General features: G+C 41.0%; 1 protein-coding gene across 1 annotated transcript in view; it reads left to right on the forward strand.

Moving 5' to 3' along the window:
• The window catches only part of MALRD1 (MAM and LDL receptor class A domain containing 1), a 737,846-nt gene that overhangs the window by 455,976 nt on the left and 258,590 nt on the right, over positions 1 to 23,280 (forward strand). Inside the window, exon 28 of the mRNA XM_073629748.1 lies at positions 1,814 to 1,971. Within this exon, the coding sequence (XP_073485849.1) occupies positions 1,814 to 1,971 (158 nt within the window). The remainder of the gene's footprint in view (positions 1 to 1,813; positions 1,972 to 23,280) is intronic.

Consider the following 23,280-nt stretch of genomic DNA (forward strand, 5'->3'; position numbering starts at 1 on the left):
TTCCCCCTAGGCCAAATGTCTTCCACAACTAGATTTACCTGTATCCCTGCTTTGGGACAAGGGTGCTACATATTTAAAAAACAAAGGATTTTCTGTAATACTTAAAAAGATCAAAGTGGAGACTATTTGAATATTTAATCTGATCACATCTGCCCAGATTGGGTGAACAATTTTTCATGTCTACAGGGACATCTAGCATTAGACCCAGAGGTGTGCTTCCATCATCAATGCCCATTTTTTTTTTTTTTTGCAAAATACAAACCTGTCATTGTGCTGGTATCTTGCTGCTGGCAACAACACTTTGAGGATGATTTACTAAAGGCAAATAGAATGTGCAGTTGCTCCAGAGCTTAGTAAATGAGGTAAAGTTTCACTTTGCAAAGAATACCCAATCACGTGCTAGGAAAATTTAAAAAACAGCACATGATTGGATGATGGCAGTCAACAGAGCTTCTGCTCAGTTACTAAGCTCTGGAGCAACTGCTCTTGCAGAGTGCAACTGCAAAAGGCACAGTCTATTTGTCCTTAGTAAATCAACTCCAATGTATTTACGGCCTTGGTAGACAACTGAGATTAGCAGGGGGCAGCCAATATTGTGCAAGTTGCTGTAAACTTCTCTAATGCCGTGGACACATGACCGGACTTTTCGTCGGACTGAACTCCGAAGGACTTTTCGACAGAGTTCCAATGAAACGGACTTGCCTACACACGATCACACCAAAGTATGATCGTTTCAAACGTGATGCGTACAACCGGACTAGAATAAGGAAGCCAGTAACCAATAGCCGCCCTTGCGTCCTTTTTTGTACGTCGGACTAGCATACAGACGAACGGATTTTTCGTTAGGACTCAAGTCCGTCGGAAAGATTTGAAACATTTTCTATTTCTAAATTCCGACAGATTTTTTGACAGAAAAGGTCCGATGAAGCCCACACACGATCGAATTGTCCGGATTCCTTCCGTCGGACCAGTTCGGACGAAAAGTGTCGTGTGTACATGGCATAAGATCAGATGCCATGCAACTTTTTGTTTTTCTCCTACGCGCAGCACAAAATGCAGTATCATCTTGTGAAAAGAAAATGTATTTCTGCCAGGATTCCTATATATTCCTTAGCATTCCTAACATTATTCAGTCCTGACACTCACTGTAAACCAAAACCACTTTGTTGATTCTCTCTCTTCTTTTTACACACAATAGTGTTTATTTTTTAATTTTCCATTCAATGGAAGTGCCAAAGCTTAAGAAAATGACTTAAATCAGACATTGATTCCCTATGTAGTTCTTTCTCCATTTTGCATATCCAGCCAAATTTCTTACCCAAGTTGCAGTCACTTCTAGAATCTCCAAGCCCCATCTTGTCTATGGTAATGCCACCCCTTGTTTTCTCTTCTGTAAGCCCAAGAGAATGATGATGTCATCTTCACTTTTAAACTCCAGAGCAGCCTTTCCCAACCTTTTTACCCCTGAGGAACCTTTGAAATAATTTTCAGGTCTCATGGAACCCCTGCTTAAACTGAGTCATTGGTGGGTCAGTGTGAAAAATGCCCTTTACATTGGTGGCCAGTGGAAAGAATGCCCCCCTTATAGTGGTGGTCAGAGTGCCAGCTGAAAAGATCATTGGTGTCATGCTTCTGGCTCTGCCAAGTAGTGTTGGTCAATTGGTCGCTCAGCTAAAAAGTAACCCTAGCAACCTCTGGAGGAACTCTAGGGTTCCTCGAAACCCTGGTTGACAATGGCTGCTTTAGAGGAAGTTACAACAAATGCCTAACACAATTATCTTATACAATGTATTTACTCAGACTTTCATTAAAGGTCACTTCCTTTCTCTGGAAACTTCCTTGGTTGGACTGCGTGGTGAAAAGGCTCATATAAAAGGCGTCACATGGAAGGAGTCAGGAGAAAATTGTACACTGAGATTCTGGTATTACATGTCACCAAAAGCTACTGGCCAAATACGAGTACTTATCAAAGTAAGATTTTTTTTTTCTTTCTACCTTGTGCCATCCAGCTAACATTTACAGGACAATTCCAGTCTAATGGAAAAGCAACATTTTGTTTTAAAATTATAAGTTGTTAACATTAATTAAGTAACCCATTTAACATTTTGAACTGCTATCATTGCCAAGGGAGAGCAGCTGATATGCTGATACTGCTGGATTTGAGCCTTTTGTGTCTGTTCCCATCCCCTCAACTACAGCATGCTGATTAATTAGCACAGATTGATGAGTACAGACCCTTTTATCATAGAAGGAGTGCTCTTAAGCTGGCCATGGATCAATATTTGGCCGGTTTTGCAGGGACCAGACAAATTTCTATCCTTGTATGAGCTACCTATTTCTGTTGATCGATTTGTGTACAACCAGCCTGTCAGGTTTTTCCCAAACAATCAGTGCCGCTGGCTATATCCATAAACACTGATCATTGTATTCTGCTGGCGGGGGAAGGCTTCCCATCGGCAGAATACAATAGCTCAGAGGGAAGGATTCCCCCATCCACATTAAATGTGTGGATGGAAACGTGGTTCATTTTTTTTTCATTCAACCCGCTGGTTGAATAAAAAAAATATATTAATGTATTGCCTGCCTTAGAGTGTGTGCCAGCTAAAGCACAGCACACAGTACTTTTTTCAGGGCACATCACAACAATGCACTGGTATGAACCGGCTACACTAGAAACAAGGCATTTTGGCTTGTCTTGTGGTGGGGGTTCGGTGGGACTGCTTGATTTACACAGAGTTTACACGCACCAAAAATGACCAATTCAGCAGGAACTGGCTGCTGGTTGAACAAAACTGCGCATTTATACCCTGCTTTAGAGGCCAATTTATAACCATGATATATAATGTGCAATGATTGCCCACACTGCAGCTCCCATTTTGCAGTGAATTTAAAAAAATTCAGGTTGAATTGTGGAGCAATGGTGTGGTGACTCACAGCCTCCTGTTTGGTTACCACAGCAGAGGCAGCTCCATGACTTGAGGAAATCAGTAAAGCTGGTCACATCACTTTCACAGTTCACATGATCAGGCTCTCCTCTTAGCTATTGTTTGCAAATCCTCCATTTGCTTTAATATCATTAGAAGCACCTATAAAGCACATTGCTGTGTTGTATTAAATGTGCAGTAATTTTTTTCTTAATATGGCCGTCATAATGCAATAATGCATAATGCAATACCTTTGCTTTGTAAATCTGTCCCTTACTGCCTAGGTTGTTTCACCAGGCAGGAAGTGGTGGTAAACTCTCCAACAGCAGCAAAAGCAGAATTTTTGTTTATAGTTTAGTAAACACCACAAAAGCAGCTGTACAACAGAATTAGCACCATTGACCACGCTCCCAACTGTCCCTGATTTTGAAGGACCATCCATGATTTGGAAAAATGTACAGTAAAACCTTGGTTTGAGAGTAACTTGGTTTGAGAGCGTTTTGCAAGACAAGCAAAATGTTTTAATAAATTTTGCCTTGATATACAAGCGATGTCTTGATATAAGAGTAGCGTTGTGTCACAACTGAGTATAAAAAAGAAGAGAGGACCCTCTAAGTGTAGCAATATGGTTACATTTAATGAAGGTACAACATTTAGCAACTTATTGCTACACTTAGAGGTGCCTCTCTTCTCTTTTATACCCTATAAAAAAAATGCTTTGATATACAAGTGCTTTGGATTACAAGCATGTTTCTGGAATGAATTATGCTCGCAAACCAAGGTTATACTGTACCTCTGTCCCTCTTTGCTCCTCATTTGTCCCTCATTTTGGTCTGATCTATATAGGTGTATATGTAGCACCCTGGTGTTTAGGCAGGGTTTCTCCTAAATTTACCTGCCAGGTATAGCTACCTTGACCCATTGTTGGGGATCAATTGATTTCACTCTTATGGCCCGTACACACGGTCGGATTTTCCGACGGAAAATGTGTGGTAGGACTTTGTTGTCGGAAATTCCGACCGTGTGTAGGCTCCATCACACATTTTCCATCGGATTTTCCGACACATAAAGTTTGAGAGCAGGATATAAAATTTTCCGACAACAAAATCTGTTGTCGGAAATTCCGATCGTGTGTACACAAATCCGACGGACAAAGTGCCACGCATGCTCAGAATAAATAAAGAGATGAAAGCTATTGGCCACTGTCCCGTTTATAGTCCCGATGTACGTGTTTTACGTCACCGCGTTCAGAACGATCAGATGTTCCGACAACTTTGTGTGACCGTGTGTATGCAAGACAAGTTTGAGCCAACATCCGTCGGAAAAAATCCTAGGATTTTGTTGTCGGAATGTCCGAACAAAGTCCGACCGTGTGTACGGGGCATAAGTCTGTAATTGCTGTACTTCTCTCTTTTGCCACTAGGTGGCCGGGTACCTGGTGGCATTAGATACGAGAAGGGCAGTGCAAGGTCAGATTATGGGTATATGGGGTATCCCAGCCAATGGGCAGGGGTTTTCTTAAATCCCTTGGCCTGCTGGGAGAACCTATATATTTGGGTGGAGTCAGGTGATCAGTGTTCTGTGCCACCTGGACGGCTGTCTGGGTGAACGTGTATTGTATTGCCCGGGCTGCTAGGCAGGAGTTTGGGCCTATCCCAGGCACATCTGGCTGCTAGGCTGTCTGAGGGCCTATCCAGAAGCAAGATAGCAGCACAGGGTTGGGATTGCGGCTTGCAGTCCAACCAGAAGTGATGGTTCTGTCGGCCGAAGAACCTGTTGTGGCCAGAGGTAGAGGGGAAGCTGTCGTCAGTAAGGGACTATCCGACTTATTACCAGGGACCACAGTGAGTAACTGAAGCAAGTACCGGTGCAGCATTCTCACCAACCGAGACTGTAAAGAATAGGGAAACTTCAGTGGGTATCAAGCCAGGGACCCAGCCAGCGAAGGTGACGTTTGCAGAGCAGCCTTGTGTGTCAAGCCAGGGACTGAGCAGGCCAGCGTGGGTGAAGCTTAAGAAGTATCTTGAGTGCCAAGCTAGGACCCAGCAGAGAAGCGGGGGTGATGCTTGAGGAAGATACTAAAGTGAAGATTGGAGGAGCTTAAGGGATTCAGTGGCAGTGAATCATCTAGTCTAGTGAGAGAGAGACTGGGAGCTCAGTGGGTTGAAGAACTACAAGAAATGATTGTAGTGGAAGAGAAGGAACTGTTACACCTTGTGTTAGAAACTGTTAAACACTGTTGTCATAGGAGACAGCATTCCTACACATTCAGAAGTGGCGTCTTGCTGGAGGCCTTTCCCTGCATGGCTGCCCTCCTGTTGAAGTCTCAGAGTCTGCCAATTAACAATGCAACTACCTAATGGCGTCCTGGCCCTAACCCTCTCTCCCAAAGTTCTGTTAAGAGAAATAAAAATCTCTTTGCATTCAAGAAGTGTCTGGCACCCAATGAATCTACCTTGCAATACACCCACTATGCCTTACTACCCACCACATACAGAAGGATGTCAGCTATCTCTGGCCCTGGAGATCCTCATTAGGCTGAAAGAGGCCGGAGACCTTGCTACATATATAAAATGCACTAGACTTGTGCACAACGGAAAATTTCATTTAGTTTTGTTTCGTTTTAATTTGTAAAATACATAATTTCGTTCTGTTATATTCGTTATGTTACGTTAATTAGTTTTCGGACAATTCGTTATTTCTGTAGAGTGTCGATATTCGTTATACTGAATCTCAAATCATGTCGAATTCATTCGTTATATCCGCTATCATTTCTTTCTTATTAGTTGAAATTCGATATTTATGTATGTATATTGATTCGTGATAATGATTCGTAGTTTGGAAAGTCGTTTGTTTATTGAATCTAATAATCTAGTAATCCAACCTCCAGCACAAAATTAATCAGCTGATTGGACTGTAAGATTTACTTTGAGTTGACCTTGTGTTTCATTAGATCTTTAACAAATTACCGAATCATGTCGAATTCATTTGTTATATCCGCTATAACTTCTTTCTAATTAGTTGAAATTTGATGTTTATGTATGTATATTGATTCGTGATAATGATTCGTAGTTTGGAAAGTGTTTTTTTTACTGAATCAATTAACACACACAATGACAATATCTCTTCTCCTCTGCTCAAATACAATACAACACCCTTTTCACTAAGTTCTCAGGAATGCACTTTGCCAGTAATCCAACATCCAGCACAGAATTGATCAGCTGATTGGACTCTAATGCCGTGTACACAAGGGCGGACTTTTCAACCGGACTGGTCCGATGGAACGAATCCGTCGGGCAGTCCGACGTGTGTGGGCTTCATCGGACCTCCAGCGCACATTTTCTGTCGAAAATCAGATGGACTTTAGATTTAGAACATGTTTCAAATCTTTCCGACGGACTCGAGTCCAGTCGAAAAATACGTTCGTCTGTATGCTAATTCGTCAGACAAAAAAGGACGCAAGGGCAGCTATTGGCTACTGGCTATGAACTTCCTTATTCTAGTACGTCATCACCTTCAAACGACCGGACTTTCGAACGGACTTTCAAACTGACTTTGGTGCGTTCGTGTGTGTGCAAGTCCGGTCGTTCGAAAGTCTGTCGGAAAGACCGTCGGACGTTTGATGCTAAAAAGTCCGCCTGTGTGTACACAGCATAAGATTTACTTTGAGCTGACCTTTTGTTTCATTAGATCTTTAACAAATTACCAAATCATGTCGAATTCATTAGTTATATCTGCTATAATTTCTTTCGTATTAGTTGAATTTCGTTATTTTTTTATTTGGACATTCGGATGCATCCGAATGTCCTAAAGATACAAAATTAGTCCGAATTTCGATTTGTTACGAAGCGAATTGCACATGTCTAAAATGCACTATTTATCTTTCAAAAAGTGTTTCACACAACTAAACCTTTCATCCAATTTCTAAATTGCTGCATTTGTAAATTTCAAAAGCCAGTATGAAGAAATAATAGTGGTAAAAAAGGCACTAGTGGGTTTAAAGGATAACTAAACCTTCCTTTTTTTTTTAAAAACAAACATGTCATACTTACCTCCTGTGTGCAGTTGGTTTTGCACAGAGTGGTCCCGATCCTCCTCTTCTGGGATCCCTCAGTGGTGCTCCTGGCTCCTCCTCTTCTCGAGTGCCCTGTTGGAGAAGCGCTCTCCCTGCGGGCACGATCCTGTGTCCTGCTGTTGCGTCCATTGACACAGACAACAGGACTCGGCCCAGCCCCCTGACTCCCGCATCATTGTATTTGATTGACAGCAGCAGGAGCCATTTGCTGCCTTTGACTAACCTTTATTTTTTACAATTCTCCTTTAACCACTTCAGCCCCGGAAGGTTTTACCCACTTCCTGACCGGGCCATTTTTTTGCGACACGGTGCTGTGTTTGACAATTGCGCAGTCATGAGAGGCTGTACCCAAAATAAATTGATGTCCTTTTTTTTCCCACAAATAGAGTTTTCTTTTGGTGGTATGTGATCACCTCTGCGCTACACACAAAAAAAGAGCAGCAATTTTGAATAAAAAACAATATTTCTTACTTTCTGCTATAAAACATTCCCAATAAAAAAATCTAATTTCTTCATCAGTTTAGGCCAATATGTATTCTTGCACATATTTTTGCTAAACAAATTCCAATAAGCGTTTATTGATTAGTTTGGGCAAAAGTTATTGCGTCCACAAACTATGGGTTCGATTTATGGCATTTTTATTTATTTATTCTTTTTTTTACTAGTAATGGCGGCGATCAGATTTTTAGGGGGACTGCGACATTGTGGCAGACAAATCTGATCCTAAGTGACACTTTTTGGGGACCAGTGACACCAATACAGTGATCAGAGCTAAAAAATGCACTGATCCCTGTATAAATGACACTGGCAGGGAAAGGGTTAACACTAGGGGGCGATCGAGGGGTTACGTGTGTCCCAGGGAGGTGCTTTCTAACTGGGGGGGGAGTGTTACACTGGAGGAAAACAGACATCTGTTTCAGCTTAGCTTAGCTTAGCTGAAACAGATGTCTGTTTTCCTCACTGACAGATCAGCGGTGTGTCTTGTTTACAAGGGGACACTGCTGCTCTGTGTCTCCTGTGAATGATCGTTGGGGTGCGCCAGCCATCACTGCCACCAGAACCACTGATTGGCTCCCGCTGTGTCCAATCACAGCGGGAGCGGCGCTTGCGAACCCCCTACACCGCGTGCACAAAAATCATGTGCAGGTACGTGATTTTGCCCAGCCGGGCAACACTGCCGCAGTATATGTACGGTGGGCGGTCCGGAAACAGTTAAGGGGGTGTGGCAGGGGGTGTGTCCTATGTCCTCATGCTTTTGCTAATATGTGCCCCTCGTTCCTATCTCAAAAGTTGGTATGCATGCAGCATGGATGTCACCATATACAGTTGTCCTCATAAGTTTACATACCCTGGCAGAATTTATGATTTCTTGGCTATTTTTCAGATAATATGAATGATAGCACAAAAACTTTTCTTTCACTCATGGTTAGTGTTTGGCTGAAGCCATTTATTATCAATAAACTGTGTTTACTCTTTTTTAAATCATAATCACAGCAGAAACTACCCAAATGACCCTGATTAAAAGTTTACATACCCCAGTTCTTAATACCGTTTATTGCCCCATTTAACATCAATGACAGCTTGAAGTCTTTTGTGGTATTTGTGGATGAGGCTCTTTATCTTCTCAGATGGAAAAACTGCCCATTCCTCTTGGCAAAAAGCCTCCAGTTCCTGTAAATTCTTGGGCTGTCTTGCATGAACTGCACGTTTGAGATCTCCCCAGAGTGGCTCAATGATATTGAGGTCAGGAGACTGAGATGGCCACTACAGAACCTTCACTTTATTCTGCTGTAGCCAATGACAGGTCAACTTGGCCTTGTGTTTTGGATCATTGTCATGTTGGAATGTCCTAAGTACGTCCCATGTGCAGCTTCCTGGATGACGAATGCAAATGTCCCTCCGGTATTTTTTGATAACATACTGTATTTGTCTTGCCATCGATTTTCACCAGATTTCCTGTGCCTTTGTAGCTCACACATCCCCAAAACATCAGCGATCCACCACCATGTTTCACAGTAGGAATGGTATACCTTTCATCATAGGCCTTGTTGACTTCTCTCCAAATGTAGCATTTATGTTTGTGGACAAAAAGCTCAATTTTTGTCTCATCACTCCAAATGACTTTGTGCCAGAAGGTTTGAGGCTTGTCTCTGTGCTGTTTGGTATGTTGTAAGCGGGATACTTTGTGGAATTTGCATAGTAATGGTTTGTTCTGGCGACTCGACCATGCAGCCCATCTTTCGTCAAGTGCCTCCTTAATTGTGCATCTTGAAACAGCCACACCACATGTTTTCAGAGAGTCCTGTATTTCACCTGAAGTTATTTGTGGGTTTTTCTTTGCATCCCGGACAATTTTCCTGGCAGTTGTGGCTGAAATTTTAGTTGGTTTACCTGACCGTGGTTTGGTTTCAACAGAACCCCTTTATTTGCCACTTCTTGATTAGAGTTTGAACTAATGCTGATTGGCATTCTCAATTCCTTGGATATCTTTTTATATCCCTTTCCTGTTTTATACAGTTCAACTACCTATTCCTGCAGATCCTTTGACAATTCTTTTGCTTTCCCCATGACTCAGAATGCAGAAACGTCAGTGCAGCACTGGATGAAAGATGCAAGGGTCTGTCAGGAGTCCAGAAACTCATTGACCTTTTATACACACACACAAATTACAAGCAAACAGATCACAGGTGAGGATGGTTACCTTTAATAGCCATTCAAACCCCTTTGTGTCAACTTGTGTGCATGTTATCAGGCCAAAATCACCAGGGTATGTAAACTTTTCAGGGTCATTTGAGTAGTTTCTGTTGTCATTATGATTTAAAAAGGTAAACACAGATTGATAATAAATGGCTTCAGCCAAACACTAACCATGAGTGAAAGAAAATTTTTGTGTTATCATTCATATTCTCTGAAAAATGGCCAAGAAATCATAAATTCTGTCAGGGTATGTTAAACTTATGAGCACAGTTGTACACTATATTACCAAAAGTATTGGGACGCCTGCCTTGACACACATATGAACTTTAATGGCATCCCAGTCTTAGTCCGTAGGGTTTAATATTGAGTTTGCCCACCCTTTGCAGCTATAACAGCTTCAACGGTTGAGGTCAGGACAGTCAAGTTCCTCCACCCCAAATTCGCTCATCCATGTCTTTATGGACCTTGCTTTGTGCACTGGTCCAAATCATTTGGTGGAGGGGGGATTATGGTGTGGGGTTGTTTTTCAGGGGTTGGACTTGGCCCCTTAGTTCCAGTGAAGGGAACCCTTAAGGCATCAGCATACCAACACATTTTGGACAATTTCGTGCTCCCAACATTGTGGGAATAGTTTGGTGATGACTCCTTCCTGTTCCAACATGACTGCTCACCAGTGCATAAAGCAAGGTCCATAAAGACATGGATGAGTGAGTTTGGGGTGGAGCAACTTGACCCTATAGAACACCTTTGGGATGAATTAGAGCGGAAACTGCGAGCCAGGCCTTCTCATTCAACATCAGTGCCTGACCTAACAAATGCACTTCTAGAAGAATGGTCAAACACTCCCATAGACTCACTCCTAAACCTTGTGGACAGCCTTCCCAGAAGAGTTGAAGCTGTTATAGCTGCAAAGGGTGGGTCAGCTCAATATTGAACCCTACGGACTAAGACTGGGATGCCATAAAAGTTCATGTGCGTGTAAAGGCAGGCGTCCCAATACTTTTGGTAAGATAGTGTAAATGGTGGTGCATCACTGAAACAGGCAGTTCTGCATATGAAAGTCTACATAGCTAATCAATAATCTACCTGGCGCATGTGCCAAGGTAAGTACGGGAGCTGTATTTTCTTGTAGAGAGATTCCACTTATGCTGACCATGCATGCACTAGCCTTTTGAAGTGAAATACCGAGGTCTGATTGCTCTGTATGCAAAACTGCACTTTGCACATTTTCCGAGCTCTTTGAACTGTCTTTTTGAATAACTTGGATTTTAGTATTCCGCAGCAGTATTCTTCTACACGATAAGTTAACAGTTTCTAAATATGCATTAGTCTTTTGCTTCTTGTGAGAACATTGTAAATGCTGAATTTTCATATCCCAAAGCATATTTGCTTTTTGTAATAATGTTTGAGACTAGCAAAGTTGATTGTCATTCTATAGCTGGAACTATAGCTAAAACATATCACTGGTAAGAAAAAATAGATTTGCCGTTTATTAATTAAATCAAAAAGTAATTGTGACGGTTTCCTGAGAGGCGTATGTTGGATTAACATCACTAAATGACTTACTGGCAGATCAAGCTATATTAGCCACAGAAGAAACTAGATTTTTCTCCATCTGGCCCACCGTTGTAGTGTTGTTCATGTTATGACTGGACTCTCCTGGGAACACAAGTGATGTGGATCAATAACTGAAATGAGTAACTCTATTGCAAGTGGTTGAGGAGGAACTTTTGAAAAGTCTAGCCACTGTATTTAAACTAAGGCAACTATTATCATGAGTCTTCAAGTGATGGCAAAATCCATAAAAAACTGTAAATCCTTTGAGCACTTAAAGCTACACGGTTGACTGATTATAGGCTTTAAGATAGTAGTTTCAGTTAAAAGATGTTTTCATGGCACAAAAATTTTATTCTTTTGTTAAGAGTTTCTGCTGGAAGTAAATGGAGTCGGCTGCACAGGTGAGCCACAATAATTTATCAAAGAGCAAGCCTGAGTAAATATATAAAATACCTTTAAAGCAGAACTCCCCGATAACTCTTGTGCCCTGTACACATGATCGGACATTGATCGGACATTCCGACAACAAAATCCATGGATTCTTTCCGACGGATGTTGGCTCAAACTTGTCTTGCATACACACGGCCGCACAAACTTGTCGGAAAATCCGATCGTTCTGAACGCGGTGACGTAAAACACGTATGTCGGGACTATAAACGGGGCAGTAGCCAATAGCTTTCGTCTCTTAATTTATTCTGAGCATGCGTGGCACTTTGTGCGTCGGATTTGTGTACACACGATTGGAATTTAACCGATCAGATTTTGTTGTCGGAAAATTTTATAGCCTGCTCTCAAACTTTGTGTGTCGGAAATTCCGACGGAAAAAGTCCGATGGAGCCCATACATGATCGGAATTTTCGACAACACAATCCGATCGTACTTTTTCCGTCGGAAAATCCGACCGTGTGTACAGGGCATTACAGTTCCAAGTATCCTCCATGTGGTCATGGCCCATTTGTCGAAACACGTCTTGACACACCAGAAAGACACACTAAATCACATGTACATATGCAAGTGTATATGTAAATTATAGAGAATGTTAATTTTTTTTTAAAGATGGTTTTAAAAAATGGTTTTGCACAGAGCAGCCTCAATCCTCCTCTTCTCAGTTCCCCTGCCGGCGCTCTCCACTCCTCCTCTTCTCTGAATGCCACCATAGGAAGCTGCTTAGCATGGTGGCACACATGCAGGCTTGATCCCTAGCTGGACTGTGTGCGTCTATTGACATACAGTTCCACCCTTGGCTCCCTCCGCGGTGGATTTGATTGACAGCAGCAGGAGTCAAAAGCTCCTACCTCTCCCTCCCATGTCCAGTGAGAGGAGAGCGAGAACAGTGCTGCTGTTCTCAGGTACAGCGCTGGTTCGAGATTAGGCTCAGGTAAGTATGTACTGTAGGTGGGGCTGCAGGGAGTTGGAAATAGAAAGCTTTTTTTACCTATAATGCAGAGAATGCATTGAAGTATAACTAAAGGGGAAAACTTTTTTTTTTTTTTCAGTTTTGGACAGAGTGGAGAGGGACTAGAACACCTGTTTGACTTTTATTGCTTTCTGTGCCCCGGTTAGGGAGGCACCAGTATGGTATTTGTACATTGAAATCATATCCCCTCTCAAGCGTCTCTTCTCCAGAGAGAATAAGTTCAGTGCTCATAACCTTTCCTCATAACTAAGATCCTCCAGTCCCTTTATTAGTTTTTTGCCCTTCTCTGGACTGTCTCCAGTTCCAGTACATCCTACCTGAGGAATGGTGCCCAGAACTGGACGGCATACTCCAGGTGCGGCCGGACCAGAGTCTTGTAGAGTGGGATAATTATTGTTCTATCTCTGGAGTTAATCCCCTTTTTAATGCATACCAATATTCTGTTTGCTTTGCTTGCCGCAGCTTGGCATTGCATGCCATTGCTGAGCCTGTCATCTACTAGGACCCTTAAGTCATTTTCCATCCTAGATTCCCCCAGAGGTTCTCCCCCCCAGTGAGTAGATTGCATTCATATTTTTTGCCACCCAAATGCATTATATCACATTTTTCTACATTAAATCTCATTTGCCCTGTAGTTGTCCACCCCATTAATTTGTGCAGATCTTCTTGCAAGGTTTCCACATCCTGTAGAGAAGTTATTGCCCTGCTTAGCTTAATATTGCTTATCTGAGCTGTTTATCCGATCCTCCAGGTCGTTTATGAATAAACTGGTGATGGTACCTGTCTTTACAGTATATCTTTTTTGGATTGGTGTTTAAAGTGAGTTTTTTTCAATAAACAGTATTTACATGATCTGACCATTGCATGTCCCTCATTGATGAATTCACTTTTTCTCTTGTTTTTTTGCATTTATGAATAAATTAAATAGGATTGGTCCCAGGACAGAACCCTGGGGGACCCCACTTTCCACCTCAGGCCATTCTGAGTACTCCCTATTTATCACCACCCTCTGAACTCGCTCCTGTAGCCAGTTTTCAATCCATGTACTTACCCTATGGTCCATGCCAACTGACCTTACTTTGTACAGTAAACATTTATGGGGAACTGTATCAAATGCTTTTGCAAAATCCAGATACACCACGTCTACGGGCCTTCCTTTATCTAGATGGCAGCTCACCTCCTCATAGAAAATAGATTGGTTTGGCAAGAACAATTCTTCATGAATCCATGCTGATTACTGCTAACGATACCGTTGTCATTACTAAACACTTGTATAAATTCCCTTATCATCCCCTCCAAGAGCTTGCTTACAATTAATGTTAGGCTAACTGGTATGTAATTCCCAGGGATGTATTTTGGCCCCTTTTTAAATATTGGTGCTACATTGGCTTTCCTCCAATCAGCTGGTACCATTCCAGTCAGTAGACTGTTCGTAAAAATTAGGAACAATGGTCTGGTAATTACTTGACCCTCGGGTGCAAGCCATCTGGTCCCGGTGACGTATTAATGTTAAGTTTTTCAAGACTATTTCAAATTCTGTCCTCTGTTAGCCATGAGTATAAACATTGCAGTTTTGGTCTTTGGTGAGCCCCCCGATTCCCTCATGAAGACTGAGGAGAAGAATATGTTTAATACCTTCGCCATCTCTCCATTCTTAGTAACCAGATTCCCTTCATCATTCTTTATGGGACCAGTATGATCTGACCTCCCTTTCTTACTATTTATGTACTTAAATAATTTCTTGGGATTTCTTTTTTACTCTCCTCCGTTATGTGTCTTTCGTGTTTTATCTTAGCCGCCCTGATTGCACCCTTACATTTCTTGTTGCATTCCTTGTAAAGTTGGAATGCTGATCCCTCAGCCTTGTATTTTTTGAAGGCCTTCTCCTTTGCTTTTATAAGCATTTTTACATTGGAGTTAAGCCACCCAGGACTTTTATTAGGTCTTTTTAATGTATTTCCCATTGGGACGCACTGGCTAATACCCTTTTTTAAAATGCTCTTAAAGCATACTCATTTTTCCTCCGTGTTCTTCGTTCCTAAGAATTTATCCCATTTAGTATCTTCTAGCAAGGATCGTAGTTTAGGGAAGTTGGCTCTTTTGAAATTCAATGTCTTTGTATTCCCCTTATGTTTCCTATTTGTCTGATTTATACTGAAACTAATTGACCTGTGAATGCTGTTCCTTAAATTGCCCCGTATTTCAACATCCGGGATCAGGTCTGTATTGTTGGTAAATTAGTAGGTCTAGTAATGCTTTGTTTCTAGTTGGTGCATTTACCATTTTTCCCCATGAAATTGTCCTGCAAGACATTTAGGAACTGGGAAGCCTTAGATGAATGTGCAGTTCCTTCCACCCAGTCTATGTCTGGATCATTAAAATCCCCCATTATAATGACACTTCCCATCCCTGCCGCTAATCCAAATTGTGATAGGAGGTCTGCCTCCGCCTCCTCCTTCTGGTTAGGGGGCCTATAGCATACTCCCAGTATTACTTTCCCCTTTGTTTCCTCCCTTTGTGGCTCTATCCATAAGGATTCCACCTCCTCCCTTGCTCCATTAGTGATGTCGTCTCTCACATTCACTTGTACATAATTTTTGATATACAGGCATACCCCTCTCCCTTTTTTACCCTCTCTATCCTTGCAATATAGGGAATGCCCTTGAATGGTTGCCAGCCAATCATGAGAGCTGTTGAACCAAGTCCCCGAAATTCCTACAAAATCTAAATCCTATTCGTACAACAGTAGCTCTAGTTCTCCCATCTTGTCCGCCAGACTCCTGGCATTGGTGAAAATGCCACGTAGTTTAGACCGGTCGAATACTATCTCCTTATTGGGTGTTCTGAGGTTGCAAATAGGACGTGTTACTGTACTTACCTCAGGTCGAGGTAAGTACCACTAATGCCCCCAATACTACTAGTTATACTGCGACAGGTTGGCTCCCCTGGGCAAATAGCCGTAGCTGTATGTCGGCTGCTCCAAAATAACTAGGGGGTATGTGCCCGTGGCACGACGATGGAGCCGATGCATGTGCCTGGTGGCCGCGATCGCTCCTGGGAGAGACAGAACGGAGATCTGTCAATGTAAACAGACAGATCTCCATTCTGTCAGGAGAGAGGAGACAGATCTGCTGTTCATACTAAGTATGAACAGTGATCGGTCTCCTCTTCCAGGCAGTCCCATCCCTTCCACAGTTAGAATCACTCCCTAGGACACACATTTAACACCTTGACCGCCCCCTAGTGTTAACCCCTACCCTGCCAATGACATTTATACAGTAATCAGTGGCTATTTTTAGCTCTGATTGCTGTGTAAATGTCATTTGTCCCAAAAAAGTGTCAAAAGTGTCCGATCTGTCGGCCGCAATGTCGCAGTCCCACTAAAAATCGCAGATCACCGCCATTACTAGTAAAAAAAAAATTTATAAAAATGCCATAAATATACCCCCTATTTTGTAGACGCTATAACTTTTGCACAAACCAATCAATATTGCGATTTTTTTTACCAAAAATATGTAGAAGAATACATATTGGCCTAAACAGAGGAAGAAATTAGTTTTTTAATTTTTTTGGGGGGGGATATTTACTTTAGCAAAAAGTAAAAAATATTGCTTTTTTTCAAAATTGGCGTTCTTTTTTTGTACATAGAGCCAAAAATAAAAACCACAGAGGTGATCAAATACCACCAAAATAAATTTCTATTTGTGGCAAAAAAAGCACGTCAATTGATTGTTTGGGTAAGTGTCGCACGACTGGGCAATTGTCAGTTAAAGCCACGCAGTGCCGTATCGCAAAAAATGGCCTGGTCATTAAGGGGCAAATCCTTCCAGGGCTTAAGTGGGTAAAATGCCTTCAGCCACTTTAATGTTTTTTTTTTATTCATTCATTAATTTAAAGGGTATCTAAAGTATATCTAAAGCAAAAACATTACATTTTTAGTTTTAATGTTGGCAGTTGGTAAGACCAATTGTTATTGTGTACCCAATGAAAAAATTCCCTTTGCCTCCTTTTTTAATGACAACTACAAAAACAGAACATTGGGTGAGGAAAAAATGGGGACAGAGTAGGGATCAGTTAGACCCTCTGTCAAATTTGTATTACTATTTGTGTTACCATGAAGGAGGTTTCCCTCTACTTCCTATCTGGATGATGGATGTTAGACATACCAGAAAGTAAACAGAAATCTCCTCAACCAAAAGGCACACATAATGCTGTAAACACTGAGAGATGCACTAAGCCACTTCATCCAAAAAAGATAAAGCTCAACTTTAGGCTCTATGCAGCCCCCCCATCCCCGCCACCCAACAGAAAACACCACCCTCCTCCCCTTGAGGCCCCTGCCTGCAGTATGTGATAATTTTACTGTTGTTACTTACCTTTGCTGATGACATCTAGATTGTCACGTGACATTGTTGGTCACCTTCTGTCTTCAACCCTGGATGATGCAGTAAGTAGAGCTAATGAGATAATATTTTCACCACTCTCTGCATTCATAAACTGAAAAAGCATAATGCCATGCTCAGGGGGTGGGGCCATGATGCTGTGCAATCACAGGAGTTGATTTACTGAAGGCAAATAGATTGTTCACTTTGCAAGGTAAGTAGCAGTTTGTAAGGGAATTTGCCCTAGAGCTTAGTGAATGAAGTTAAGCTATGTTTACTTTCAGTACCCAGTTATGTGCAAGCAAAAATGCTGTTTTTTTAATATTTTCCTTGCACGCAATTGGGTATTCCCTGCAATGTGAAACGTCACCATATACACTAAACTCTGGGGCAACCCTGAAGTCTTTCCTCAGTCTTCCAGGCTGAGTGATGTTTGGTGTCATTCAAGAGTGAAGACATTTTGTGGAAAAGAAGAGCTACTATGGGGAACAGCTGAGGACTTAAAGTAGTTCTAAAGGCAGCAGGTTTTTTATCTTTATCTATGCATTAAGATAAAACACCTTCTGTGTGTAGTAGCCCCCCTCAGCCTCCTAATACTTACCTGAGAGCCATCTTGAGAGCCCTGGCTGTCGGGGACTCTCCCTCCTCATTGGCTGAGAGAGCAGTGTGCGCCATTGGTTCCCGCTGCTGTCAAAGTCAGTGAGCTAATGAGGAGAGAGAGGGGGTGGGCCTGAGCCACGGCTCCATGTCTGAATGGACACACTGAGCAGCCGTTTGGGTTTGGTGCCCCCATAGCAAGCTGCTTGTTGTGGGGGCACTCGGCAGTAGGATAGGGCCAGGAGGGACTTGAGATGAGGAGGATCTGGGCTGCTCTGTGCAAAACCACTACACTGAACAGGTAAGTATAACATGTTTGTTATTTTTAAACAAAAAAAACAAGACTTTAATATCACTTGAAGGTGAATATTACAACCACAGTCGTTGAAAACTGTTGTAAAACATTGGTAGAAGCTAAATCATATGGAAATCATATGGAAAACAGAAAGTTAATACATGTTGCATCCCCAAATACACAAGCCATTAGAGCAACACAATATTATTTCTGCAAAGTATACTACATACTGTATAAGAAAGGAGAAAAAGAATAGTAAAGCAGGATGGGGTACGTTTGTTGAGCTGTGTAGGCCAAAACAGACTGTAACAAAACCCGTGCATTTTATTTTCTCAAGTCATTGAATGGAGTCACCAAGTCAAAGGTCAAATAAATAAAATACGGCTCCATCTTTCAGCCAAATAATAACAGAAACGCTTTACTGGGTTGAATGTTTGTTAAAACAGAGAATGCTGGCTGAATTTTTTTCATTTCAGACATTTTTGTTGGTTTTAGTTTGGCTGGTTTAATGTTGACATCTTAGTTCAAGGACTGGTTTGCAAACAGTTTGTGTCAAAAGCAATGCAGAATGATAGTTCAGCCTAGTGAAAGTGTAGATTAGATTATGCCTTGGTGGTCCTGGTTCTTATTTGAAGCATAGTGCACTTCTCTGTTTCTATTTGCTCCCCGAGATATTTCAGCATATGATATACAGTATATATATATATATATATATATATATATATATATATATATATATATATATATGTATTGGGATGCCTGCCTTTACACGCACATGAACTTTCATGGCATCTCAGTCTTAGTCCGTAGCGTTCAATATTGAGTTGGCCCACACTTTTGCAGCTATAACAGCTTCAACTCTTGTGGGAAGGATGTCCACAAGGTTTAGGAGTGTGTCTATGGGAATGCTTGACCATTCTTCCAGAAGCATATTTGTGAGGTCAGGCCCTTATGTTGGACAATGTCCTATTGAGTTGAGGTGAGGACTCTGTGCAGGCCACCCCAAACTCGCTTATCCATGTCTTTATGGACCTTGCTTTGTGCACTGGTTCAAATCATTTGGTGGAGGGGGGATTATGGTGTGGGGATGTTTTTCAGAGGTTGGGCTTGGCTCCTTAGTGCCAGTGAAGGGAACTCTTAAGGTGTCAGCATACCAAGACATTTTGGACAATTTCATGCTCCCAACTTTGTGGAAACAGTTTAGTGATGGCCCCTTCCTGTTCCAACATGACTGCACACCAGTGCACAAAGCAAGCACCATAAAGACATGGATGAGCAAGTTTGTGGTGACCCCATAGATCACCAACACATAATGCCATTTTAACATTTCTACCTCAGCATTTTGACAACAATCCACACCTTCTGCCATCTCATTCTGATTGTTAATACCCTCCAAGACTTCCAGGCACCATGGATGATATTGAATTGTGAAATTAGAACAAGATGATTTCACAAACTGTCACACCTCCAATCAAGGTACCGTATTGAACAATCAACATCTACCTTGACACATTCCATGGTGATTGGATTAGGCTGACTTTCCCATGTAGCTATAAATGCTGGGATATGTTCCTGACACTCATTAGAGCTGAGGAAACTGTTTAAATAAGCAACAAAATGTCTTCACAAGTTGATTGTGACTAATTGCTGCTAGCTATGCCATGATTTACAATATATATAAATGAGAACCTTCACATACATACTAACAGCCATGGAAACTGAAGTGTCCTGGGAGCCTTTGGCCCTCATTGGTTTAGAGCTTGAAGGCATGCAACACTTTCAAATAATAGAAGATAAAGGGTAGGCTTACTACCCAAAGCTAAATGGCAGGGACATTTTCATGCTGCTTTTTTTAACATAAAATCTAATTTACTATTCTAATTTACATATTTTACTGTACTTTTTTAGGCAATGAATTCTTCTGTATTTCAATATGACTAACCTTCCTGCATACAGCATTATAATAATTTAGTGCTAGTGTATAAAAGTGGTCCTCTTAAAACCAAATGCCCATGTACATTGGAGCCTTGCAACTCATATTTACAGAATTTATTAGCTAAAAATTTCATGTGCAGTACATTTAATTAATTTAAGATCGCCATCAGGAGATTTTGCAATCTCTGCCATCTTTTGCAAGCAGATTAAGTTCCTCAGTAACACTATACTTCATCTGAATTACAATTTAATGAAAAATACAATTTGAATTATAAGAGGCCTTGATGCAGAATCTAGTTAAAAGATAAATTCCACATCTTAGATCGAAGCAAGGCATGCCTATTTTTTGCTGATAAAAAAATACCTTGTTGGTATGCAAACGAAAAAAGGTTTAATAGGATATTATGTTAATTTTATGGCTCTATCAGAAAAGGTTTTTTTTTTCAATGCACTTTTTTTTAACTTTCAAGGGTTTTATTATAGTCATTCTTTAGAGATGCCTTAATGTCTTACTTTGGAATCTATTTATTAAACTGCAGGTGGATTAACTGTAGGAATTAAACAGTTCTTGACTGCGGATTTGCTCTTGAAAAGACTATGTAAATTTCAAATCAATTTATATTATGCATAATTGTGCTATTTACTTGGGTTGTAGGAAGACAGAAGACTCTAGGTGTGTCTAGATCCAAATAGGGTTTCGTTTGCGCAGGCTGTTTACACTTGGGGGGTCAATTTATAAAAAAATTGATTTGGGAATGTTTCGACATTCGCGCAAAAGTCACAAGTAATATCTATGATGTTTGTAATATGTATGACATGTCACATGTCAGTTTCTATGGAGTTTTGCAGGAATGAGACACACTCTAACATTCGATCCCAAGAGAGAAAAAAAAGCCTTGAAAACATTCATTCAGAAAAGTTAAAGACCATTCGACCAAATATAATAATGATAAGTCACTGGTTGTTAGCGGGTGACAACTCCCTAACTGAGGTCAGGAAATTGCAGCTCTGAGTGGCCGTACAGACATCTTAGAAAATAAACATGACAAACTATCTTTGGCCCACAATGACCTCAGGAAAGATTATGAGACGAAAGCTGACAATTTCTCAAATCTGCAAGCCCAAGTCGAAGACTTAGACAATAGAAATCGCCGTAATAATATTATACGGTTACAGGGGATACCTGAGTCAGTGACTGATCTCATGCCAGCCATTTCCAAACTATTCCACAACCTCCTGCCTGATAAACCAGAATCAGCTTTCCCATGCGACAGGATCCACAGGGCTCTCCGTCCCAAATCATCATTTGATAAACCTCCCCGTGATGTGATCCTGTGCATGAAGGACTTTCTCACTAAGGAAGATGTCATGTGTGCCTCCAGGAACACTCCTAGTATCAACTTGGATGGTAGAAAGTTCAAATATTCCCTGACATCTCCCCTGCAACGCAAGACAGGAGATGCAGAATGAGGGAGGTCACTTTTATCCTGCAAACTCCAAGAATCAGGTATCGTTGGGGATTCCCTTTCAAATTAACGTTACCACACAACGGTACAATCGATACAGTATATAACATCACTGAAGGCATGAAACTGTTGAATAAATTGGGCCTGCTTGAGCCAGAACCAAACATCTGTCCACCTGCAACACCCAGATCATCGCCCATATGGTCTACCCCTTCATCCCATCAGGATCAGAGAGCAAAGAAGATGGCACCAATCCTTCAATGATCAAGCTGCCTAATTCCACTCAAGATATGCAATTTCAACCACCTCTCCCTTGCCAAGTTGCTTGCTAAAGTTTATTCGACTTAAAAGATGTACACAAACGTAATGATCCTCCTATCACCCATGTATGTGAAACAATGTTCTTTCACATTCCAATGGCTTATTGACTCTTCTATATTGCAGCAGCCACTATTACCGACGACAATAAATGATAGACTGCAATAGACTACTCAATTGACCACCGAGAAATGGTCTGAAGTCTCCAATCAACGACTTAGTGCAAGAGGATTTACACCTTTGCTCATATTTACAGGGGGAATTTTTTTTTTTTAATTTATATCGACCCTCAGTTACAGAGACTAGATCTATGTGCTATTTTCATTACTGCATTACAACTCCCCTAGTGGTTAGTAATAGTTCCTACACCAAACTTCTTTGAGCAATGTTCACTCAGTGGTTTGCTGTTTTATTGATATATAATGCTGAAGCTACCGTTCCTATCAGTTAAAACTCTTGCAACTCATCTTAATTTTAGGTTTACTCTAACCCTTGCTAAAACTTTTTTGGACCATCCTCAAGTTTGAATTATATATGATTATATGACTTAGCCTAATGTGTTTCATAGCCAACCTCAATATAGGTGCTTTTATTATATTTTCCCAATGCATGATTACCTTTTTTTATGATAAATCAGGTTTGTTCCTCTGCTTGCATCCGCAGCTTAATAACACCCCCTAGTATTTCTGGGTTGGTTGTTTGGGCTTTGCCTGCAAGTATTGGACATATTTGTCCTCGTGTTCATTTTACGTTGTCAAGTCTCATGTTGTTTCTTAACTTCCCTTTATTTCTCAATTTATTTTTTCTGGTCCTTATGGCCTGTTTTACTTGTTGCTCACATTTTGGAAGATCATACATATTCTCTCATTTGTTGGTAACTTTACATATTTTAGTAATGATCATACTGGAGACATTGTTTAAGCAAATGGTTGTATTGGTGTTATATTTTTCTATACAAAATAATCTTACCCCTGTGGTGTTGGGGTTGCCTGTAGGTCCATCATTGGATATCATTACTATCCATCCAAATTCTTGTTTCCCCTCTATATAATAATTCTAGCATTCACCCCCTCATTTATCAATGGGTATTAGGATATTTTCACATAATTTCTTCACTACAAAAGATTAGGGGCCAATATAATTCTATTACAAGAAACTCACTTTGCATCCTCGAACAATCAACAATATGTTAAAAAGACCTACAACCAATTTCACTATACCACATTGAGATCCAAATCTCGTGGGGTTTCTATATTTATTCGTAACTCTATTAATTTTGAAATGTATATAAAGATGCTGACAGCAGATATTTAATTCTAAAGGGTTCCATAAAAGTTTACGCTCCAAATGAATCGCAATCTTCAATTTTTTTTTTGTAGATTTTAGACAGATATACCTCCCCACACCTCATATTAGGAGGCAATTTCAATCTAGCTGCCCACCCAGCTTTAGATAGAAGTAAAGTGGTCCTCTCCTCTCAAGCATTCTCCAAATCCATAGCTTGCTCTCTCAACAACTTACAAACTAATAGGCTCTTGGAAGAGCTCATAATATAGACATAACGGCATACACCCATTTCTCCCCCACATGACAGTTATGCAAGATTGGATTGTATAT

This window comes from Aquarana catesbeiana, linkage group LG05 (genome assembly GCF_042186555.1).
Source record: "Aquarana catesbeiana isolate 2022-GZ linkage group LG05, ASM4218655v1, whole genome shotgun sequence".
NCBI lineage: Eukaryota > Metazoa > Chordata > Amphibia > Anura > Ranidae > Aquarana > Aquarana catesbeiana.